The 22,838-nt window shown below is 42.5% G+C and overlaps 1 protein-coding gene across 2 annotated transcripts in view; it reads left to right on the top strand.

Annotated features, from left to right (window-relative positions):
• Positions 1 to 2,653: 2,653 nt before the first annotated feature.
• The window catches only part of SKIC3 (SKI3 subunit of superkiller complex), a 194,906-nt gene continuing 174,721 nt past the window's right edge, over positions 2,654 to 22,838 (top strand). The window contains exons 1-8 of one of the 2 annotated variants that reach the window (XM_073678321.1): positions 2,654 to 2,808; positions 6,428 to 6,528; positions 6,838 to 6,981; positions 10,895 to 10,986; positions 13,852 to 13,927; positions 16,109 to 16,249; positions 17,481 to 17,579; positions 20,332 to 20,440. In XM_073678321.1, the coding sequence (XP_073534422.1) occupies positions 6,439 to 6,528; positions 6,838 to 6,981; positions 10,895 to 10,986; positions 13,852 to 13,927; positions 16,109 to 16,249; positions 17,481 to 17,579; positions 20,332 to 20,440 (751 nt within the window). In that variant the 5' untranslated portion in view covers positions 2,654 to 2,808; positions 6,428 to 6,438. The remainder of the gene's footprint in view (positions 2,809 to 6,427; positions 6,529 to 6,837; positions 6,982 to 10,894; positions 10,987 to 13,851; positions 13,928 to 16,108; positions 16,250 to 17,480; positions 17,580 to 20,331; positions 20,441 to 22,838) is intronic. The other variant, XM_073678329.1, reaches the window with a different exon arrangement.

Genomic DNA, 22,838 nt, shown 5'->3' on the forward strand with positions numbered 1-22,838 from the left:
GTTTCAGGATGCTTTACAGTTGGCATGAGACAAGACTGGTGGTAGCGCTCACCTCTTCTTCTCCGAATAAGCTGTTTTCCAGATGTCCCAAACAATCGAAAAGGGGATTCATCAGAGAAAATGACTTTGCCCCAGTCCTCAGCAGTCCACTCCCTGTACCTTTTGCAGAATATCAGTCGGTCCCTGATGTTTTTTCTGGAGAGAAGTGGCTTCTTTGCTGCCCTCCTTGAAACCAGCCCTTGCTCAAAGAGTCTCCGCCTCACAGTGCGTGCAGAAGCACTCACACCAGCCTGCTGCCATTCCTGAGCAAGCTCGGCACTGCTGGTAGTCCGATCCCGCAGCTGAAACAGTTTTAAGATACGGTCCTGGCGCTTGCTGGTCTTTCTTGGGCGCCCTGGAGCCTTTTTGACAACAATGGAAGCTCTCTCTTTGAAGTTCTTGATGATGCGATAGATTGTTGACTGAGGTGCAATCTTTGTAGCTGCGATACTCTTCCCTGTTAGGCCATTTTTGTGCAGTGCAATGATGGCTGCACGTGTTTCTTTAGAGATAACCATGGTTAACTGAAGAGAAACAATGATACCAAGAACCAGCCTCCTTTTAAAGTGTCCAGTGATGTCATTCTTACTTAATCATGACTGATTGATCGCCAGCCTTGTCCTCATCAACACCCACACCTGTGTTAATGGATCAATCACTAAAACGATGTTAGCTGCTCCTTTCAAGGCAGGACTGCAATGATGTTGAAATGTGTTTTGGGGGTTAAAGTTCATTTTCTGGGCAAATATTGACTTTGCAAGTACAGTAATTGCTGTTAAGCTGATCACTCTTTGACATTCAGGAGTATATGCAAATTGCCATTACAAAAAATGAAGCAGTAAACTTAGGAAAAATTACTATTTGTCTCATTCTCAATACTTTTGGCCATGACTGTACATACGTCTGATCTTCTTGTAAGGGCTCATTCAGACAAATATCTTAAACGTCCCTATGCAAAACTGATAGCACACAGACAGGACACTGACTAATTCAAGACAATGTGGTAATTCACATTAACGATTTTACACATGGAACGATGGTCTGTGCGTATAAAATCGCAGCATGCACTACTAAGATCATTATTCCGGATCAGACTCACCCATTATAAGTCAATGGGTGCAAAAAAATAAATTAAAGCCAGATCACATACAAGTTACTATTCATGTCATGCATTTTTCACGGATAAATTACAATTATAAAAGATAAGAAACTGTATTTGTCTTTTTTTTTTACATTGTGCTTGTAAAAAACAGATGGACAAAATTGATTACATACGAACATGAGTCACGCACTCGTTGTAAATGGATGAAAAATTGTTAGATCTTTATGGACGTAAAATGGATGGTTTTGCATACGTTCGTGTGATCTCTGCCTAATACAACCCAATATGCTACATTCACTATAGCCTCACTACACACAGCTGTTATAATGGACTTTGCACACACAGCTCTGCTACACGCACATAGCTCTTATATAACGTACAGCTCTGCGGCACGGATATTACATACACATGTACATTACACGCGCACAGCCCTGCTATAAGCACATTACACGATGTGACAGGGTCACTGGTGATATGTGTGAGGGGAGATATGTTGGGTAGAATGCAGGCACTTGGAGCAAACTGTGGAAAAGCGACTTGCTCTGCTCTCAAAGAGGCAGACACAGGAAACACGACTCGGTTTACCTTCCTGCGGGTTTATTATACGGCATAAACCACGTCAGGGTTCCACAAAATGAACAAGTCCTCTCTGGGATAACAGGCAAACAAAAGAAGATAAAGTATATCACAGTTCATAGGTGAGCAGGTTTCGTCTGCTCTCGGTAACACAAACCGTATAGCAAAGTCCTTTTGTGGAGCTCTCTGGCGTCCACTCACCGTCTGGGGACTTCCTCCTCCAGACCAGAACAGGAGAAAAAAAAAAAAACAGTGAGTGAGAATTTAACCTTGCTCAGCCATACCCTGAGGTGGGGATATGGGGAGTAGGCGTCCCACCCGACTCACAAAGAACCAGACCCCTGAAAGCTGATTAACCTCTTCAGCACCTAACATTTTGAAGAAACTTCGAGTTTTAGTTCACTAAGGCCAGGAGCCCTAGTGAAACATATCTCTCCTCACACACATCACCAGTGACTCTGTCACAACGCGCACAGCCTTGCTACACGCACATTACACGCGCACAGCCCTGCTACACGCACATTACACGCGCACAGCCCTGCTACACGCACATTACACGCAGACTGTCCCTCCGCTATACTTTCTACCAGCACAGCACGATGCTGAAGTTTGTTACTTACTCGGCAATTTATTTTTGTCTGTTTTTTTACAGGTTTATCAACAAAAACCACAATAATAAGATACAATGGAGCGAGGTGCCCGGGTGTGAATACGCTTAAGATTCACTTCAGTGCACCTCGCTCCATTGTATTTCATTATTGTGGTTTTTGTTGATAAACCTGTAAAAAAACAGACAAAAATAAATTGCCGAATAAGTAAAACTTCAGCATGGTCAGCACGATCCCCACATCCCGCTCTCAGTGCTGTGCCGCCTGCTCGAGTAGTTTCCTTGCACAATCTGTACACAGAACCTCCCTGCATTGCTGCCTCCTCCCATGCACGTGACTGATCACGTGTTCACCATTCCCAAAGGTCCTCCAGCAGTGTAGTCGGCATGTGTCTTTTCCGGTGAATGTGATAGGTCATACGTCATCACAGGTCCTTTATCTACTCTGGATGTGACACGGCGGAGCAGCCTGGATGTGAGTGCGGTATGTACGTGGCGGAGTACGCGCTGGTATAAGTGTCGGCAGCGAGTGCGAGCTGAGCGCCCTGTAGTGTAATGTCACCTCTTACTGCTGCCTGTGTCATTAATCTGCTGCTGAGCTCTGTCAGATCACCAAAGAAATCTATTTCCATATAACGTCCACACGCAATACTGGCCACAGACCCCATAATAAGAGCCAAAGCCCCCATATATGTGTTCTAATCACAGAGTACCCCTATATACCAGTGTCAACCAGAGAACACCCCTATAGAGCAGTGTCAGCCAGAGAGCACCCCCATATACAGTGCTAACCACAGAGTATCCCTATATAGCAGTGTCAACCAGAGAGCACCTCCATATACAGTGCTAACCACAGAGTACCCCTATATAGCAGTGTCAGCCAGAGATCACCCCCATATACAGTGCTAACCACAGAGTACCCCTATATAGCAGTGTCAGCCAGAGATCACCCCCATATACAGTGCTAACCACAGAGTACCACTATATAGCAGTGTCAGCCAGAGAGCACCACCATATACAGTGCTAACCATAGAGTACCCCTATATAGCAGTGTCAGCCAGAGATCACCCCCATATACAGTGCTAACCACAGAGTACCCCTATGTAGCAGTGTCAACCAGAGAGCACCTCCATATACAGTGCTAACCACAGAGTACCCCTATATAGCAGTGTCAACCAGAGAGCACCTCCATATACAGTGCTAACCACAGAGTACCACTATATAGCCATGTCAGCCAGAGAGCACCACCATATACAATGCTAACCATAGAGTACCCCTATATAGCAGTGTCAGCCAGAGATCACCCCCATATACAGTGCTAACCACAGAGTACCCCTATGTAGCAGTGTCAACCTGAGAACACCTCCATATACAGTGCTAACCACAGAGTACCCCTATATAGCAGTGTCAACCAGAGAACACCCCCATATACAGTGCTAACCACAGAGTACGCCTATATAGCAGTGTCAGCCAGAGAGCACCACCATATACAGTGCTAACCACAGAGTACCCCTATATAGCAGTGTCAGTCAGAGATCACCCCCATATACAGTGCTAACCACAGAGTACCCCTATATAGCAGTGTCAACCAGAGAGCACCTCCATATACAGTGCTAACCACAGAGTACCACTATATAGCAGTGTCAGCCAGAGAGCACCACCATATACAGTGCTAACCACAGAGTACCCCTATATAGCAGTGTCAGCCAGAGAGCACCACCATATACAGTGCTAACCACAGAGTACCCCTATATAGCAGTGTCAGCCAGAGAGCACCCCCATATACCAGTATCAGCTAGAGAACACCCCCCATATGCTGTGCTAGCACAGATTACCCCCATATACCAGTGTCAGCTAGAGAGCATCCCCATATAAGTGTTAGACAGAGAGCATCCCCATACACAAATGCCCGCTAGACTACCCCTATATACCAATGACAGAGAGCACCCTCATCTACAGTGCAAACCAGGGAATACTTCCATATACAAGTGCTTGCCACATGGTACCCCTATATACCAGTGGTAGCAACAAACTACCTTCATATACCGGAACCAGCCGGTGAGTAGCCTCATATATCAGTACTAGCCACAAAGTACTTCCATATACCAGAGCCAGCCAGACAATATGCCCATATACCAATGTCAGATAAAGAGTACCCCATATACCAGTGCCAGACAGAGCACCCTATATTCCAGTGCCAGACAGAGTACCCCCTTATGCCATTGCCAACCAGATAGTACCCCATTGTTATGATAGTGATAGAGAGGGTCACTATAAACAACTGCAGGCAAGAGAGTCACAATGTGACAGTGGCAGCCAAAGAGTATCCCCATAAACCAGTGCTACCCAGAAAGCATCACCATAAAACAGTGCCAACCAGAGAATATCTCCATAAACTAGTGCCAGTCAGATAGTTGCCATAAAATAGTACCAATTATAGTGCCACCATGAAACAGTGCTAACCAGAGATCACCCACAGTGCCAACCAGAAATTGTGCTCCATATAACAGTGCCAGCCAAAAATCAGTGGTAGCCACAGAGTACCCTTAATAAACCACTGCCAATCAGAGAGTAATGATAAAGGTAATTTGGTGCCCTAGGCAGAGGAAGCTGAAGCAGCACATAATAACATGGTGCCCTTAAAAATAAAAGTGTTATTATAATGACCTCTGCATAAAAATATCAGTACATTCTGTGCTCTAAATAAACCTCCTATGGTATATGACCTCCACAATGTCCGCCATTATCAGCTACAACCGCCACACCATCTGCCCTTATGAACCACCGCCTATACCATGGCTTTCCCCTCTTCACTGTTTTCCCTTAGACTCGCTATATTTCCACACTTTCCCCTGGCCATGCTATCCTCTCTCCATACTGTGCCCCCATTTCACACTGGCCCCTCTTCACACTATGTCTTCATACTGCCCACCACGTTGTCCTCTCCAAACTGTCCCTCCCCTCCTCACACTGTCTCCCTACATAGTATGATGGTCACCACAGCCACCTATACAGTGTATCCACAACAGCCCACCAATATACAATTTGATGTCCACCACAGCCCACCCATCTTATAGGTGCGATTACAGTTGAGTAGAGAGAGTGGTAAGTGGTGTCATGACTCACTGACACCACTCACCTCTGTGCCTGTGCCCCTGCCGTTAATGTGCTGAATGCCTGCGGATGGAGGAAAGTGCCAGGCGACTGCAGGCATTCAGCAATGTCAAGTTTTTTTTACAAAGTGGGAGGCAGGAGGTAGCTCCCTAGGCATTTGCCTACCCTGAGTCCCGGCCCCGCCAACCACAGAGCAACCTCAATAAACTTGAGTGTTTCAATTAAAGAAAATAATCAGCAAACTGCCCAGAGATGAGTGCTGGGTTGTGTATTTGTAAGTGATTCATTAAATCTCCTGTCTGTATGAGAGATGGCTGTCTTGCTAGGATTTCTTGGTTGCTCCCTCATTTTAGGATGGCTTTCCAAATGAGAAAAGAAAATGGTGGAGATGTAACAAAGGGAAAGTCATGTCGCTGCCTATGTCAGTCCATCGGATTGCTCTTTTCAGTTTTCAAAGGGGCTGTGGAAAATGGAATCAAGAGCAGCTTGTGTTTGCATCACAGTGTGATCTCTGTCCCAGGTCTTAGGTGTGTGAACCAGCTGTACATAGCAAAGGAGAAAACAAGGAACAGGAGATGGGACACTGCCTGTAAGCTGCTGTTCACATCTACACCACAGCACTATATGACCTGTCATATGGCTGGTCTCATTGACTGTTAATGGGATCGCATGGAGATTTCCATCATTTTAATGGCACGAACAGTACAAGGATGGCTTACATTTGCTGGTAGGAAGCCAAACCTATAAAGCTGCACTCAGTTCAGGCAAACTAGAGTCTCGAGCAGGGGACCCACTGTATGACGTCTATAGGTCACTTGGACAGGTGTTGTCTTCATGAAACAACTGCTTTGAGCTTCTAGACCCACACTGATAGTCATTTTGTCTGTTTGATTTTGTCATAATGGGATAGCTTCCTATTTTTAGTGTAGACCATGGCAGGTGTGGATTTCAGATGACTATAACACCAGTCTTCCTGTTCCTCTATGTAGCCTTAGTCACCATGTCCAGTAAAGAAGTGAAGGCTGCACTGAAGAGCGCCAGAGAGTCCATCAGGAGTAAGGACTACAAGGAGGCGCTGAAGCACTGTAAGGTAAGAGGCATTGCATGTAGCATGTAGCCCCTCCTGACTATAGCCGTTCTTGAGCCAATAATAGGGGCTAGGCTCTGTGCCGTTTTTTACTACATGTAGAGTGTTTTCCTGCTGGACAGCATATTTACTCATAAGGTCTTACAAAGAGGAATGATCCAACAAGGCTGTGTTCTCACACCGTGAATAATGCTGCAATTTATGTTGTTTTTTTTGTTTGTAAAAATATTGTAACATGCAGGGAGTTAGAACGTACCACAGATGACTGATTACAGTAATATGCATTTTTTTGTCGCTTTATTCCATTTATAGGCTGTGCTGAAGCTAGAGAAAAATAACTACAATGCCTGGGTTTTCATTGGATTGGCAGCATCTGAACTGGAGCAACCAGACCAGGCCCAGGCTGCCTACAAGAAGGCTACAGAGATTGAACCAGAACAGTTGTTGGCCTGGCAGGTAGGGTATGGGATTGGATATGGAGAACATCAATATAGAAGTTTGTTAAAGAAAAAAAATAATCATTCACTGACAGGACAGGAAAGCCAAATTTACTGCAGGTTGATCTTAATTGCCATGGACAAGTTTATCTACAAGCTTAAAGAGGTTGTCCTCCTTTGATAACATTTTTCTTCTTACTTAAATGCATGTAATTAGGGCTAAAAATCAGTTTTGTAATTTGGTTTCAATAAAAATGTTACACCTTTTGCCTTCTGTAGCCTCTGTGTTGCATTGTACATTGCTGGCTGCAGAATGAGTTTTAGAGGTTATCAGGGAATATTTAAATTTTTTTCTCATAGGGCTAAGAACTGACTTTGCTAACTACCTGCCTTTTCTGCCCGGCGGCAAATTCTGTCCTCTCAGAGATGCTCCTGCCAGAGATTCTGCAGCTTCTGGTGATGTCATGTCGACAAAGCAGCTGCTTCACTTCCGCTCCGTTGATAGGGCGTGACTGCCGATGTCATGCAGATTGACAGCTGGTTCCCTGCTGCCTAACTGCTCAGAGCCGTCCGTCAATCAGCATGAAGTCAGCAGTCATGTCCTGTCGACAGAGCAGCCCGGTGGTGGAAGAGCTGCTCTCTTGACGTGATACCAAATGAAGCAGCTGAATCAAAGGCAGGAGCTTCTCTGAATAGGCAAAAATCAGGCAGGTAGTTAGCAGCTACTTGCCTGTCAGTTCTTAGCCCCTGTAGAAAAAATAAAATAGTCCCAGATATGAAAATCTGCTATGACGGTCAATATTATGAAAAAATGGCAACAGCTTTCAGAATCAATTTTTTTTTCCTTTTTATAACTTCATCATATGTATAGTGAGACAGCTTCATCTCATTCCTGACTGACAGATGGGTCTTTGTCAAGTCATAGTCTTCGATTCTAGATGATGTTGCCATTTTTCACTATATGGATATAGACTGGGCATCGTCTTCCTTTGGAAATTCCTACACCCGATATATTCCATAAGGTTGATGCTGCCCCAATTGTTTGTTCGCTATGACGGCCTGACAGGGAGTTTGTAACTCTTTTATCTGTCTTATTCTGGGATCCTTTCAGCTGATTTGTGAACACAGACTACATCAAAGTTGAAGCTGTAAGGAAACAAAGAACAAAACAGTGCAACATTTTTAATGAAACCCATTTACATAAATTATTTATGGCCCCACAGATTTATGACCACAGATCACATCAAATCTGATGTTGCAGGGAAGCAAAAAGCCGAACGGTACAAATTTTTTAACAAAACCCATTTACTGAAATGAATTATACATGCTTTTGAGTTATAAATGTTTGCAAAGGTGTACAACCCCTTTAATTTCTTCATTTCTTATCAGTTTTCCATCTGCTCCTAGTTTCTGACTTTTATGAATCCCCCACCGCAGCTGCATAGCCCACTGTAGTTTCCCTTTTTTCTCAAACTCTCATACTCTGTCCATGTGATTCTCCCCCCTTCCTTTTCAGTATGCCCTATCTTTACTCTTATAATATACAGCCTTCCCTCCCTGAAAACTTGAATGCCCCCCACCACCTCCACATTGTGATCTGCAGTTTGCTGCTTTTTACCCTCTTCATTCTGCTATGTCTAGCACCAAGAGAAGGGAGGATAAGAGAGGAGAGAACCCACACAGCCAAGAGGACTGTGCTATGGGCTCTACGTCCAAAGATGCAGAATAGCAACTGTGTGAAGGAGTTACACAGACTCTGCAACAGCCAAAAGTAAATATTTAATGACTATTTTTTAAGTTGCTTAATTTGCCATTCATGAAGCCACTGAACAAATGCAGTGTAAAAGTGGCCATAGGTAGCACTGATTTTTTTTTGCTTTTTTTTTTATAGAAGATTGTAATCTGTTTCATACCAGGAACATTTTCCCCACTTTACACCATTAGACTTTCTAGGTTCTGAGTTATGAAGAATTATTGGTAGTTTGTACATGTCCCCTCCAAATTGTAAAGTGCAGTGGAATATGCTGGCCCCAAAGACATAGAAAAGAAAAAAAAAATTAGTTTAAAATGTTGTTGCCGAGAAACTGACGGACATTTCCATCGTAACGAGTCGCTCAATCGTCATGGAGGAGACGCCTCTTCTCTGGATGTGGAGGGTAATTGTTGGCTCGCAGCTCTCAGGAGGCAGCAATATTAACTAAGCAAAACTAATTTTGCGGGAATGATTTCATATGGCCGATAGTGTCTAATACTTTCTCAGATCTATTTGTTGGATTCGGTGGGTGCTGACACCATCACCCTGTACCACAGGCCGGGCGATGGGGAATAACTGCTTTTCAATTGAGTTGTCAGACATCATATCCTTAGAAACCTGCCAGTGTCCGGAGCTTAGCACACAGATTTACTATGTTTTACTACTCATCCTTTTTTCTCTTTTTTTTTGTTTTCTATTTTTTCTAATTCAAGTTCCACCTTCTCGCAAAAATGACATGAAAATACTCCAATACTATCATTATAGGCTATGCAGCTTATTAAAATCAAAGCATGAGCAAAGTGCAAGTTCTCCCTAGAGGATTGTTCTGTCCACCCTAGGTGCACATACCATGGGCTGAAAACCTCGGGGATAGAGAATGTAATAACAGTTAATGTGCTGGCCCCATTAACTCCATAATCACAGTCATTCATTTATTGACTATTGCAGCTATTGACGCACCCCTGGGCCTGTGTCGCGCAGCGTTGCGCACGCGGGAGCTTACCCGGAGCCGGATCTCTTGAGGGTAGTAGTCTCGTGGCGGTGACCCGGTCCGTGCCCAGGGGGTCAGACTAAGTGGCGCTGTTTTAGCGGTGATGTTGGACGACTACGCCACCCGTTGAGTGCAGCCAGGGAGCTGCTGCTGCAGGGCAGACCGCTGAGGCCGGTGGTAGGATTGTGCAGCGTGATAGTATAACCCCCAACGGGAGGGGTATGGCCTCAGGGCAGCCGACGTGGATGATGGGGGTAGCAGGAACCACTCGGAGACGGTACTGTGTAGTTCAGGGTCTTTACTGGTGACAAAGATAGACCCTCCCGGAGTACTGGCTAGCGATTGGGGCCTGGTCAGTCCTTGAGCAGATGGGATCTCCCCTGGCCAGGCGGAGCTGTAGGCCTCCCAAACTAACGATACTCTTCTGGCTACCTTGCTAGAGGCGGGTATAAGTAGCCCACGTCCCTGAGTGTACCGTGTGGTGCTCACCCGTATGGCCGGTGACTCGGGGCCTTCTAGTAGCTTCCGCTCCACGACGGCGGTGCTGGTCCCACGCGTGTGACCGTGCCTTCGGGTTTCTTGGCCAGAGGACCTGGAATCCCCTGCCTGACGGATTCTGCTGCTGGGTAGGAGTTAGTCCCCACAGCCTCGGACTCCGGGTCCGGTAAGAAATCTTCTCAGTCAGGGCGAGCTCTGCAGCTGCCAGCCCCTGACTCCTTGTAACACTGCTCCCACAGAGCTCCTGATGTTCTGTTCCTATATTTGCTTCTTTTCTCTGTCTCTACTTCTTCTCTACTCACTAACCCTGCCTCAGCCCTAGGTTTATATAGGGGAAGTTCTTCCCCTCCCAGGACTGGGCAGGAGGTGTGGCATGCATAGGATTCCTGACCAAGAGACCTCCCACCTGCTCTCAGACGTAATATCTCTATCACTGTGGCAACCAGACCCCTGGGGTGTCACACTATTACTGTGTTTTATCTCTACCCTCTGACAGAAGTGTTATTCTGCTAATTGTGTAATTACCTTTAGGAAGAGAACACAATATTACTATGGTAAGATTTTCAGAGAAAACACTGATACGGTAGAACATAAACATGTGATCGCGCTAACAACAGCTACATATTCACAGTAACTGGTACAGTTTTATATTGTTTTTTTTTTTTACAATTTTTTTTTAATTTTCTATAGGGGTTGGTAAACTTATATGAGAAGGTCAACCAAAAAGATTTTAAAGACGATTTGCCGAATGTATATCAGAAATTGTTGGAACTTTACAAAAGGTAAGTATTGATCTTCCTTGATTTCATTATGCTTCAAGTCTAAGATATTGATATGATATTGTTAATGTTGTTGGGATCTAGCTGTACGACTGTAGGGACCCCCCACAGATGCTTAGAACAAGGGGTCTGCAGCTTTTTGAATACCACTTTTACCCAGGCACCGTATAAAAAATCTCTACAAAGCCCTGTTTAAATGAATGAGTTATTACTGCAGCTCATGAACGGAGTGGTGCTCTTGGAGGAAAAAGCCAAAATGGGCTGTATGCTTTGAATCTATGGTGTGTGGTACCTACGGGTTGTCATTAATTACATTTTCATTATTGAAAACTTAGAAATGTAGCCATATTCCCACTTATGTTTAAAAAAAAACAAACAAAGATGTTCTACATTAGCCCTTTCCCAACATGGCTAGTTTTTGTTTTTGCGTTTTGTCCTCTTCTTCCAAGAGCCATAAGGCTGCGCGCCCACGATCAGTAATGCTAGCATTCTGGACGCAGCGTATTTTCGCTGCTTCCAAAACGCTGGATTGTACAGTACAAGCACAGTGGATAGGATTAACAGCCATCTCATGCCCACTGTGCTACTTTTTATGCTGTGTAAACTCACCTGCGGTGCAGATTTCTGAGCCGCAACATGTCAATTTTTCTTGTGGGAACGCTCAGTCTTCTGTGTGGAATTTCCCCGTAGACTTGCATTAGATGCGGTAAATCCACAGTTAAAAAAAAAGCGCTTGCATTGTAAATGCATTTACGCAGGTGTTTTTAGTTTGGTTTTAGTAAATAAAAAAATGACTTGGGTTCCCCCCTATTCTTCATAACTAGCCAAGGTAAAGAAGACAGCTGTGGGCTTACATTCATATATAATGTAATTTTAAACACTGAAAGGTTATTACACCCAAATTTCACTTGCAGATTAAAATCAACCAGAATGCGGATTTCTTCATTCAAGATATCTATTGAATCTGCATAACTGTGCCATTATGGCCATGCCTTTACTTTGACATGCAAAATCATGATGACAGGTTCTCTTAAAGTTTTAAAAACAACAAAAACCCCAACAAGTCTGTGTGAATTATTAGAGTACATATTCGTCATGATATAACAGTTCCTGTAATAAAGCTCCGCTCAGTGATTTGCCTTAATAATGGTGATTCAGTCCTGGCGCTTATACATTAACCTTTAGGGGAGGAAGCAGTTGTGAGTACATTGTGGCCGCTATTAGCATGGAACAAGTTATTTCTGTCTGTCCTTTTTCTGTGTAATGATTTTAAAAGCTCTCGCCCCAGTTTCTGTGCCATCTTGCTTAATATGATGTGATGATTACTTGACTATTTTTCTACTTTCCTTAAGTAGAGGGCATTTATTATAAAAGGAAATTTCGTGAAAGTGCATCTAAAGTCTTATAGGATGATGTGATAATAGGGCCTTGTCAGACAATATTGGGATGAAACGGTCATTTACTTTGCAGTAAGCTCTTAAATAACTTATTTGAGACATGCTTGTCTTTTTACATGGTAGAAAAGCATAGTCTTAATGTCCTCATCCCTCACAACAACTTAAATCTACTTTTGGAGCATATATCAATCAGGTAAGTCTAAGAATTGCCTAAGTCTTATGCTCTGTAACTTGCCATTCACTCTTTTTATGAGGGTGGTTCCGCTTCATCAGCATTCTGCCAGAACAATAGGTGCTGTAACTTCATTTACCTCTATTCCCAGCATGAATTGCTCCTGCCATTGTCCAGTGGCTTGCCTTCTTGTAACTGAAAACCTGTCTCTTTGAAACACCTGAATGCAGTTTGACAGACAGGAGAGTAGGAGCAGAAAGACAAAACCAGCCCCACTTTATGTAAAATGTCTCAGTGTCTTTGCCGCTAGAGATGGATTACAATTCAAAACAGGCAATAAACAGTAAGTTAGACATTTGGAAGGCATCTAGAGGCTGACACTTTGGAGTGGTTATTTTTTGTATGCTGGGGGGATTATCCCCTTCACAATTTTTGCATATATTTACGTCAAAGGTTGTGTCCCTGACTTTGATGCTGAGCCCGCATCTTTCCCCGCACTTGATGGCTGATTTCATCAAAGAAATTTCAGCATGTCGGTAAGGGCATTAATTTTATATTTTGATAGACTGGACTTTTATGAATGCAGCAGTACCAGATAGGGGTTGTTAAGACACCATAATTTCTAAATGAACATTTTGCAGATTGTTTGTTTAGCATATTAACTATTAGTTGAACTGAGATTGCCTGAAAGTACAGTGACCATTAAGTTACATTGGACATTACATTTTATCATCCAACATTGATATTGCCCTCTCAATATTCACTGACAAGAATGCCAAGAGTGTGCAAAGCAGTCATCAAAGCAAAAGGTGGCTACTTTGAAGAATCTAGAATATAAGACATATTTTCAGTTGTTTCACACTTTTTTGTTAAGTATATAATTCCACATGTGTTAATTCATAGTTTTGATGCCTTCAGTGTGAATGTACAATTTTCATAGTCATGAAAATACAGAAAAATATTTAAATGAGAAGTTGTGTCCAAACTTTTGGTCTGTACTGTATACCAGGGCATAGTCATCATTTTTATAGATATGTACACATATATACACACTGCATATCAATATTAGAAGGAAGTAATGTCGCCCTTGTCACATTCGTAACATAGGTAAGTTATTAGTGTCATGTATTATTCCGATGTGCAATTCAGTTACTATAGATAGTGAGATGACCAGTCTCCTATAAATATATATGTATATACGGCTGAAAAATGGAAAGAATCGAGGTGATTACAAAGTTAATTGGTTATTTGGCCAATTGATATTCTGTAAACCATTTTAATCCTTACTTAATTTTCCAGTTCTGACAAGCAAAAGTGGAGTGAAGTTTGTAAAAAGTTAGTGGAGCTATATCAGCAGGAGAAGAAATTTATGCAGGTGAGCTTATATTTTGCATTTACTATTACAATTATTTGGAGCATTGTTGACAGCTGAGGTCTCCTAACGCTGTATGCAACCCCTTTCAAGCTCTTTAAAGCAAGCACAATCTCAGTAATGTCAGTATGGTGACCTCTACATAAAACAGATGATAACCAAAAACCCTGTTAAATATCACTTGACACTGACAGACCTTTTATGCTTTTTTAAAATTAAAGCAAAACATTTTAAAAATGATCCATTTTTGGGGCAGATGACTTCTGTGCTGGTGTTTCCACAGAGGTGGTGTACAGTGGCATGTAGAAGTTTGGGCACCCCTGCTCAAAATTACTGTTATTCTGAACAGTTAAGCAAGTTGAAGATGAAATGATCTCTAAAAGGCCTAAAGTTAAAGATAACACATTTCCTTTGTATTTTAGGCCAAAAAAATGTTTTTATCTTTTACATTTTAAAAATTACAAAAAGGAAAATGGGCTGATGCAAAATTTTGAGTACCCTGCATGGTTAGTACATAGTAGCACCCCCTTTTGAAAGTATCACAGCTTGTAAATGCTTTTTGTAGCCAGCCAATTCTTGTTTGAGGGATTTTCCTCCAATCTTCCTTGGAACCTGCATCTAGACACTTATGATTTATAGTTTGATATGCCATAAGTCTCTCAAAAGATAATGTCCCTTTCAGTATTATTGCCACCATTGGAAGTAGTTCATTGAGACAATTTGGCCCTTGGACAGGAATAAGTTGTGCACCCCTGTTATAGATAGACCATAATAGACTGGCAGGAGAAGCCAAGCAGTGAGGGGGCATTGACACTGGTGGAAGCAGAACTGTGCAGAACACAATGTACAGGTCGGAAGATTTTTTGAATGAATATAAATTTATTGTCAAGCACTCGTCAAAAAATGTAACAGCATCCTGTGCTGCAGCCTAGTACACACATTATTCTACATCATTCATAATTGGCATAAGAATATAACGTACCGCACTGGTAAACCTGCCCTATACAATAGACGCCTACTCTACACAAAACACGCAAGGAAAAACAAGTCACACAATAAAGTACAATGAACCGTGATAGGAGAAGGGAATTGAAAGGTAGTCCGTCACCTCCAAAATTAATTTTAAATGGGCTATACAATGTTGAAGGGGACTTAGTCCATATAACAACTATAGTAGCACTGTACCTGGTACTTACTGGTACAGTGCTTGAGAAAATAACTTTAGTTCACATACAATTGAGGAGGTTTTGGTGCACCCTTGGCTTGGCTAAGAGTTTGGTGCACTGATGCGCCTCCTCATTGCATATTGGGACCCTTCCTCTGCTTCTGATTGACTCTGGTCAGCGAGCACTGTGACTGCTGCCGGCATGTATGCGGCTGCGTATGCACGTTGTGTCTGTGCGCGTCCTTCTCCTCGCTTCCTTTATATTCATGCCACTCATTACGCTAATAAACCTGAAAGTGCAGCGAGCAGCATCAGAAGAAAGGAGACAGGGAGGAGAACACGCGTGGCTTCATTCAGACAGTGCTCCCTCTGGAAAATGTGTCCTGTGAATTAGAAGTGAAGGTTGAGCTAAAAATCTGCAAATGAGGAGGCATAATGGTGCACCCATCCCTTGGCCACGCCAAAGAGCCCCCAGAGCCTCCTAATTTGCATATTAATTTAAAGTTATTTTCTCATGCACTTGGCCAGTAACAGGTGCATTGCTAGTATGGTTGTTATAGGGGCTAAGTCCCCTGCAACACTGTGTAGTCCATTAAAATGCATTTTAGGGGTGACAAACTTCTTTTAAGGGCTTTTCTATCCTGAACCCTGGCATCCTGCTGATCAGTAGACTGAAGAAACTACGTTGCTCCAGTGAGTGGAGCATCTGCTCCACTGATTACCAGGTATACCGCCATACAATAGGCAGTGATGGTTCCTGGTCCTGCAGCTCTGTCACATTCAGGTAAATGGGACTGCACTACAACACCAGACACAATCGCTACCAAATGCACGACACTGTGCTTGGCAGACTATGAAAAGCATGTGGCTCCTGGTGAAGCACCGCAGAGCCTTTAGTCATCTGATCGAGCCAGGTTCCTAACTACAGTTTTCTTTATGAGTGTCTAATGCATCTAAGAGATGGAAAACATCCACATTGTCCCCTTTAACCCATCAATGTTTCAATATATCCATGACAGGCAGCACACACATGGCAACAGTTGATCAAGATGAAGGAAGATGAAGACATCAAAAAGGATGAACTTTACCAACTATGGAAAAAGATGACTGAGCTGCTGGGAGAGGAGACTGAACTCCAAGACAATGAGACCCAGCAGCTGGTATATTATAGTGCTAACGCTTTACTTTTTTTGCTAGATTATACAGATACTATATGCACATACATGCACTTCATTTTTAAAATAAACCATTATGCCCCTTCAGAGACTAGAGCCAGGAGATACCACTGCTACTGAAGTTGCTCCTCTAAGGGTCCCACCACTTGCAAACAGTACGCTCTGTCAGCGGTACATTCATTGCTTGTCGAAGCTAAAAAGTCCACAATCTGATATAATGTGCCTTTACACTATAGTTTGCATTTTATTTTTTTCTGTTCGTAGGGACTTTTTGAAATTTTGGACTTATGGTAGCCATTTTTGATGTGTACAAATAAAAACCTAAATTACAAAATAAAAAAAATTCAAATTATATCCTAATACCTGACAAAGGGGAAATGGTGTAAAATGTGCTGCCAAACGCTCCATACAAGAGAATTTAATAAGTATTAAGTATTAAAGCGGTTCTGCCATAATCACAACTTATCACCTATCCATAGGATGGGAGATATGTAGCTGAACCCCAGGGGTCCCATCGTTTGGACCATTGTACACCCTTCCTTCACCCCACTCCAATTCAATGGACTCCAGTAGTTAAATTAATGGGTTTGTCCGATGAAACCTGTTTATCACTTATCCAGAGAGTAGCTGATAACTTGGTGATCAGTGGTGGTCTGACTACTGGGACATGCAGCGATCACCATAATGGGGAGATCTTTATCTGTGACTTGGAACTTTGATTCCCCTTACAATTTAGAGTAGCAGATGGGATGCCTGACCGCCACTCCATTCTTTCTTTATAGGGCTTCCAAAAAAAGCTGAGATTCGCGCTAATCTGCCCCATGGGGAATGAATGGAGCAGCGCTTGAGCATGCGCACTGTCAATCTATTCTAACGGGAATAAAAGTGCTTCATTCTGCCAATTGGTACAGGTCCTAGTGGTGGGATCCCCACTGATCATCATATTATCACTTATCCTAGGGACATGAGATAACGTGTTTTCACTGGAGCATCCTGATTAAAATTACATTTGAAGCACAGATAAATTAGAGTGTAACTTGAAACATACTTAGAATTGCAGTCCTATGTACCAGAGAATATTCACTTTACTGACTGCACAGTGTTCTCTGGCATATTTTGCTATAATTACTGTTTAATCTTTACGGCTGGAACATTACAATGTAAAACTACTTCAGTGTCGGCTTTATTATATGCAACCTCTCTGCTTCCATTACAGCTATTACATGCATTTGAAAACGCCCTCTCCTGTCTGGAGGAGATACCCGCAGAAGAACACAAGGTGCTCTGTCAGCAGTACATTCTTTGTTTGTCCAAGGTAAAAAGTCCACAGTCTGATATAATGTGCCTTTATAGCAATGTTAATGTTAAGTTTGTTACTCGTTTTGTTTTATATCTATAGGTTCAATATTCATAAAGCAAAGCCTAGTTCACTAATCATGGCAGGTATACTGCACCACCAAGCTACACTTAGCAAGAATCTCTGTATTATGTCATTTGGAGAAAATTCCCTACAATAAGAAGCTGAACTAATAAAGCAGGTTGTGGCCATTGTGTAGTCACTGTAGTAATCAGGATTTCAGGACCGGAGGCCCAACCTATTATTTATCTACTGTTGTATAATCGTGTCAAGTACAGATGTTTCCTTCCATAACTTTCCTCTTGCATTAACACATCATGAGATATGGGGCTCGAAATGAAAAAAAATTAAAATACATGATTTCATGTTATTCTGTCACAAGATGTCTATGAAATGTGTCTATGTGTCGTCGTCACTGGTTGTGATGTGAATTGCAGGCTGTCGAGGGTTTTGCATGTAAATCGTGATATTGTTTTGGCGTCCTTATTAATTGTAAGAAAAAGGTAATGGCGGACACATCTGTGTTTTTCCGTACAGTACCAGGATTGTAATTTCACATTAGTTCATGTGGCTACAATCTAATTTACCATTCACTCATAAACTAGGGCCGATTCCACGGCAGTTCTGCTTTGTGATTTTCACACTAATGGTTTATTGGGGAAGGAAGATCCGCGGAATCTTAATGCAGCAGTGATTTCAAATCTGTCATCTACACGCTGCAGTAAATTATGTGCAAAAATGAAGCTGCGCTGTGGAAATCCTCAGGAAAATCCACAACAGAATCCCCAAAGATTTTTTTCTGCTATATGTGAACATACCCTAAATGTCAGGCATACCATTAATGCTATCTGTACAACTGCAGAGGGGCCCAAAAGGTAAGGGGGATAATTTGCACCTCCAAAACAAGAGGGATTGTGCATTATAATGAAGTAATGGAATACAAAGGGCTAATGTACTATTCTTGAACAGGGGCCCTGTTTTGCCTTTGTCTGCCAGTGCTAAAAGGGAGTAATGTTTGGTTCACAAAATGTTTTGTTTCCTTACAGGTTTGTCATAATGTAATATACACTGCTCAAAAAATAAAGGAAACACTAAAATACCACATCCTAGATGTCACTTAATGAAATAGTCCAGTTGCAAATCTTTATTCATTACATAGCAGAATGCGTTGAGAACAATAAAACATAAAAATGATCAATGTAAATCAACATTAATATCCCATGGGGGTCTGGATTTGGAATGATACTCAAAATCAAAGTGTAAAATCAAATTACAGGCTGATCCAACTTTAGTGGAAATGCCTCAAGATAAGGAAATGAGGCTCAGTATTGTGTGTAGCCTCCACGTGCCTGTATGACCTTGGATAACCTCCCTGCAACGCCTGGGCATGCTCCTGATGAGGTGGCGGATGTTCTCCTGAGGGATCTCCTCCCAAACCTGGATTAAAGCATCAGCCAACTCCTGGACAGTCTGTGATGCAACGTGATGTTGGTGGATGGAGCGAGACATGATGTCCCAGATGTGCTCGATTGGATTCAGGTCTGGGGAACAGGCGGGCCAGTCCATAGCATCAATGCCTCCATCATGCAGGAACTGCTGACACACTTCAGCCACATGAGGCCTAGCATTGTTATGCATCAGAAGGAACCCAGGCCCCACTCCACCTTCATACGGTCTCACAATGGGTCTGAGGATCTCATCCCGGTACCTAATGGCAGTCAGGATACCTCTGACTAGCACATGGAGGGCTATGCGGCCCTCCAAAAAAATGCTTCCCCAAACCATTACTGACCCACTGCCAAACCGGTGATGCTGGAGGATGTTGCAGGCAGCAGAACGTTCTCCACGGCGTCTCCAGACTGTCACGTCAGTCACATGTGCTCAGTGTGAACCTGCTTTCATCCGTGAAGAGCTCAGGGCGCCAATGTCGAATATGTCAATCATGGTGTTCTCTGGCAATTGGCAATCCCCCTGCACGGTGTTGGGCTGTAAGCACAACACCCACTTGTGGATGTCGGGCCCTCATCCCACCCTCCTGGAGTCTGTTTCTAACAGTTTGAGTAGACACATGATGTTAGTGGCCTGCTGGAGGTCATTTTGCAGGGCTCTGGCAGTGCTCCTCCTGTTCCTCCTTGCACAAAACAGGAGGTAACAGTCCTGCTGCTGGGTTGTTACCTTCCTACAGTCCCCTCCACGTCTCCTGGTGGTACTGGCCTGTCTCCTGGTATCTGCTCCATGCTCTGGACACTGTGCTGACAGACACAGCTACCCTTCTTGCCACAGCTCGCATTGATGTGCCATCCTAGATGAGATGCACTACCTGAGGAACTTCTGTGGGTTGTAGACACCGCCTCATGCTACTGCACCTCTAGGGGTGAGAGTAATGACAAAATGCAAAAGTGACCAAAACAACAGCCAAAAAGGATGAGAACAGAGAAATGGTCTGTGGTCACCACTTGCAGAACCACTCATTTATAGGGGGTATCTTGCTAATTGCCGATCATTTCTACCTGTTGTCTGTTCCATTTGCACAACAGCAGGAGAAATTGATTCACAATCCGTGTTGCTTCATTACTAGACGGGTTGATTTCACAGAAGTGTGATTCACTTAGAGTTACATTGTGTTTTTTAAGTGTTCCCTTTATTTTTTGAGCAGTGTATGTATGTACTGCAATGTGTAAACTCACTAACTTGCCTTTTATATTTTTAGCTGCCACATGAAGTGTCGAAATTGAAGGAGATCTGTGACAGCACGACCACCATATACCCTTCTTTTAGTTTTCCCCTAGAAGTACTAAGCATGCATTACATCAGGTCTGGTAAGTATTCTGGTCTTAATGCTTGAAGTCTGACCTTTCTGATTGCTGCAGCCATTCACTGGCTGTATCAGGTCTCTGCAACGGAGATTTATTGGCTGTAGTGGTCACAAGATCCTATGTCACTAGCGTAATATCTAGAAGTATTTTAACGCATTCTGAGTCTCCTAAAAATATTTTGGAAATTGACAACCTCTGTAAATAAGCACTTCTATCAAAATTTTTTATTCTCAATATAGTGCAATCATCATATTATTTAGCACTGTGCACTTACAATTGCTCATTTTGCCTTTCTACCAGCTAATTCTTCTGTTTTCCATTAGGTCTATGACATCATGTGATTAAAAACTGACTAGCTGAATCCTTCTAAGCTCTAGGTGGAAACAGGAGGTCCTTACAATTGCTCATTTTGCTTTTCTACCCAGCTAACTCTTCTCTTATTTCTGTAGAAGCAGGAAGTCTCTTTTCCCTGCAAAAATCATTCCCCTCTTTAACTCCTGACCCAGTCGCTCTCTCCTACTCCCTGCCAGGGTCTTTTCCAGTGACTCATGACTCATACAGTAAAATATTGACCTCTTGCTTCTACATAGAGCTTAGAAGGATTCAGCTAGTCAGTTTTTAATCATGTGATATCATAGATCTAATGGAAAAGAGACAGACAGAATGAGCAATTGTAAGGACACGGTGCTATATAATATGATGATTGCAATATATTAAGAGGATACAAATTTTGATAGAAGTTCTTCTGTAAAGTGAATGTATCATAAAAATGTAACACAATTGTACAAATTTAAGGTATATTAATTTTTTTTTTTTTTTTAATATGTTAACACATTTTTAATGGTATAAAATATGAAAAATGATCCAAAAAGTTTTGTCACTTTTGCCATGAAAACCTAGTGTACTGCTAGCTTGCATTACAACTGTAGTAAATGTAGGCGGGATCTGCTCACATGTGTCTGATGTCACTCCTCCCCTCCTCATTTCAGTGTTTGCAGGAAAAGGGAAGATAAAGTTTAGGATCCCATTATTTCACCATTTGTTTGGTGACTGCATTGTGATACTGATGCATTGTGATACTGATGCATTGTGATACGGACAGTGTCACCAAGGACAGCTGGCATAGCAGATTATGACTTTCCTGGTAACTGCTGTGAAAATTGAAATGAGCCCCCTCTTCAGAGTTCAATGGAAAATGCAGTGAATAAACGTAATTATGCCATTGTTTTTCAGGTTTCGTTTTTATGGGGATCTTCATATGGTAAAAATTATTTGGTAGCATGACTCTTCAGGTCAATGTGATAACTGAGATACCAAACTTGTATTGATTTTTTTTAATAGTAACAATGAAAACAAATTCAGAAGTTTGTGAAAAAAAAATGGTTTGTGTCTCTACTTTCAGAAACCTGGAAAATTTTTATTTTTCTGTCAATGGAGCTGTATAGGATATTTTGATAGCTTTTTATTGCATTATTTTTAGGGAAATAAGGTGACTTAAAAAACATAATTCTGGCATTTTGATTATTTTTCTGTTTATGGCATTTTTCGTAGGTGTTAAAGGGGTTATCCATCTGAAATGGCAAGTCTGCAGTCACTCTGTGGGATTGCAGACTTGTGAATCTTCCCAGTGCATGCACTGTGCGCTGTGGGGATTCACCGATGTCCGCTGTGGGAATTCACCGGTGTCCGCTCCGCGAATGGCTGTCACATGACCGTAAGTATGTGATAAGATGAACTGTTTCTGGCTTGCTAAGTACAAATGTATTGTGCGAGGCCGGAAACGGTTTGGTCACTTGATCGCATTTCCTGGCACCGGCAAATCTTCACAGTGCGTGTGCTGGGAGAATTCACAAGTCTGCAGTCATATAGAATGACTGCAGACTCGTCATTTTAGACTGGACAGCCCCTTTAAATCCCTTACCAATATATGACGTACTCATATGTTATCTGCTGGCTTCCTGACTTATCTTTGCCGGCAGACGATGGTTGTAATATTCAGGGGGCGCACTGTTCTAATCACTCATCAGCACACCTGCAATGCGATCGTGGGGCACAGATGGGTTGCCGTGATTACCTGGAGTTTGCTGAACACCCCCATTGCCTGTCATGATGGTACTCCTGTGAAAGGCAGCTTGTAGTTGGCGTTCATAGGAGACTGTGATTTTTGCTGTATACAGCAATACTGTAGCATTGTTGTATATAGCACATATATATAGCAGGCGATCACTGGTTCAAGTCCCCTAATGGTACTATAAAATGTAGTTTAAGTTAAACAAAAGAAATGTTTTTTAAAAATCTGAAAAAAAAAATAGAAGTTCAAATCAACCACCATATGTCCCATTAAAAAGTAGCAAATAAAATAAAAATGTGTTATTACTGTGTTCGTAAGTCCAATCTATGA

This window comes from Phyllobates terribilis, unplaced genomic scaffold (assembly GCF_046119375.1).
Source record: "Phyllobates terribilis strain yellow unplaced genomic scaffold, ASM4611937v1 Scaffold_1__5_contigs__length_1240528914, whole genome shotgun sequence".
In the NCBI taxonomy this organism is placed as follows: domain Eukaryota; kingdom Metazoa; phylum Chordata; class Amphibia; order Anura; family Dendrobatidae; genus Phyllobates; species Phyllobates terribilis.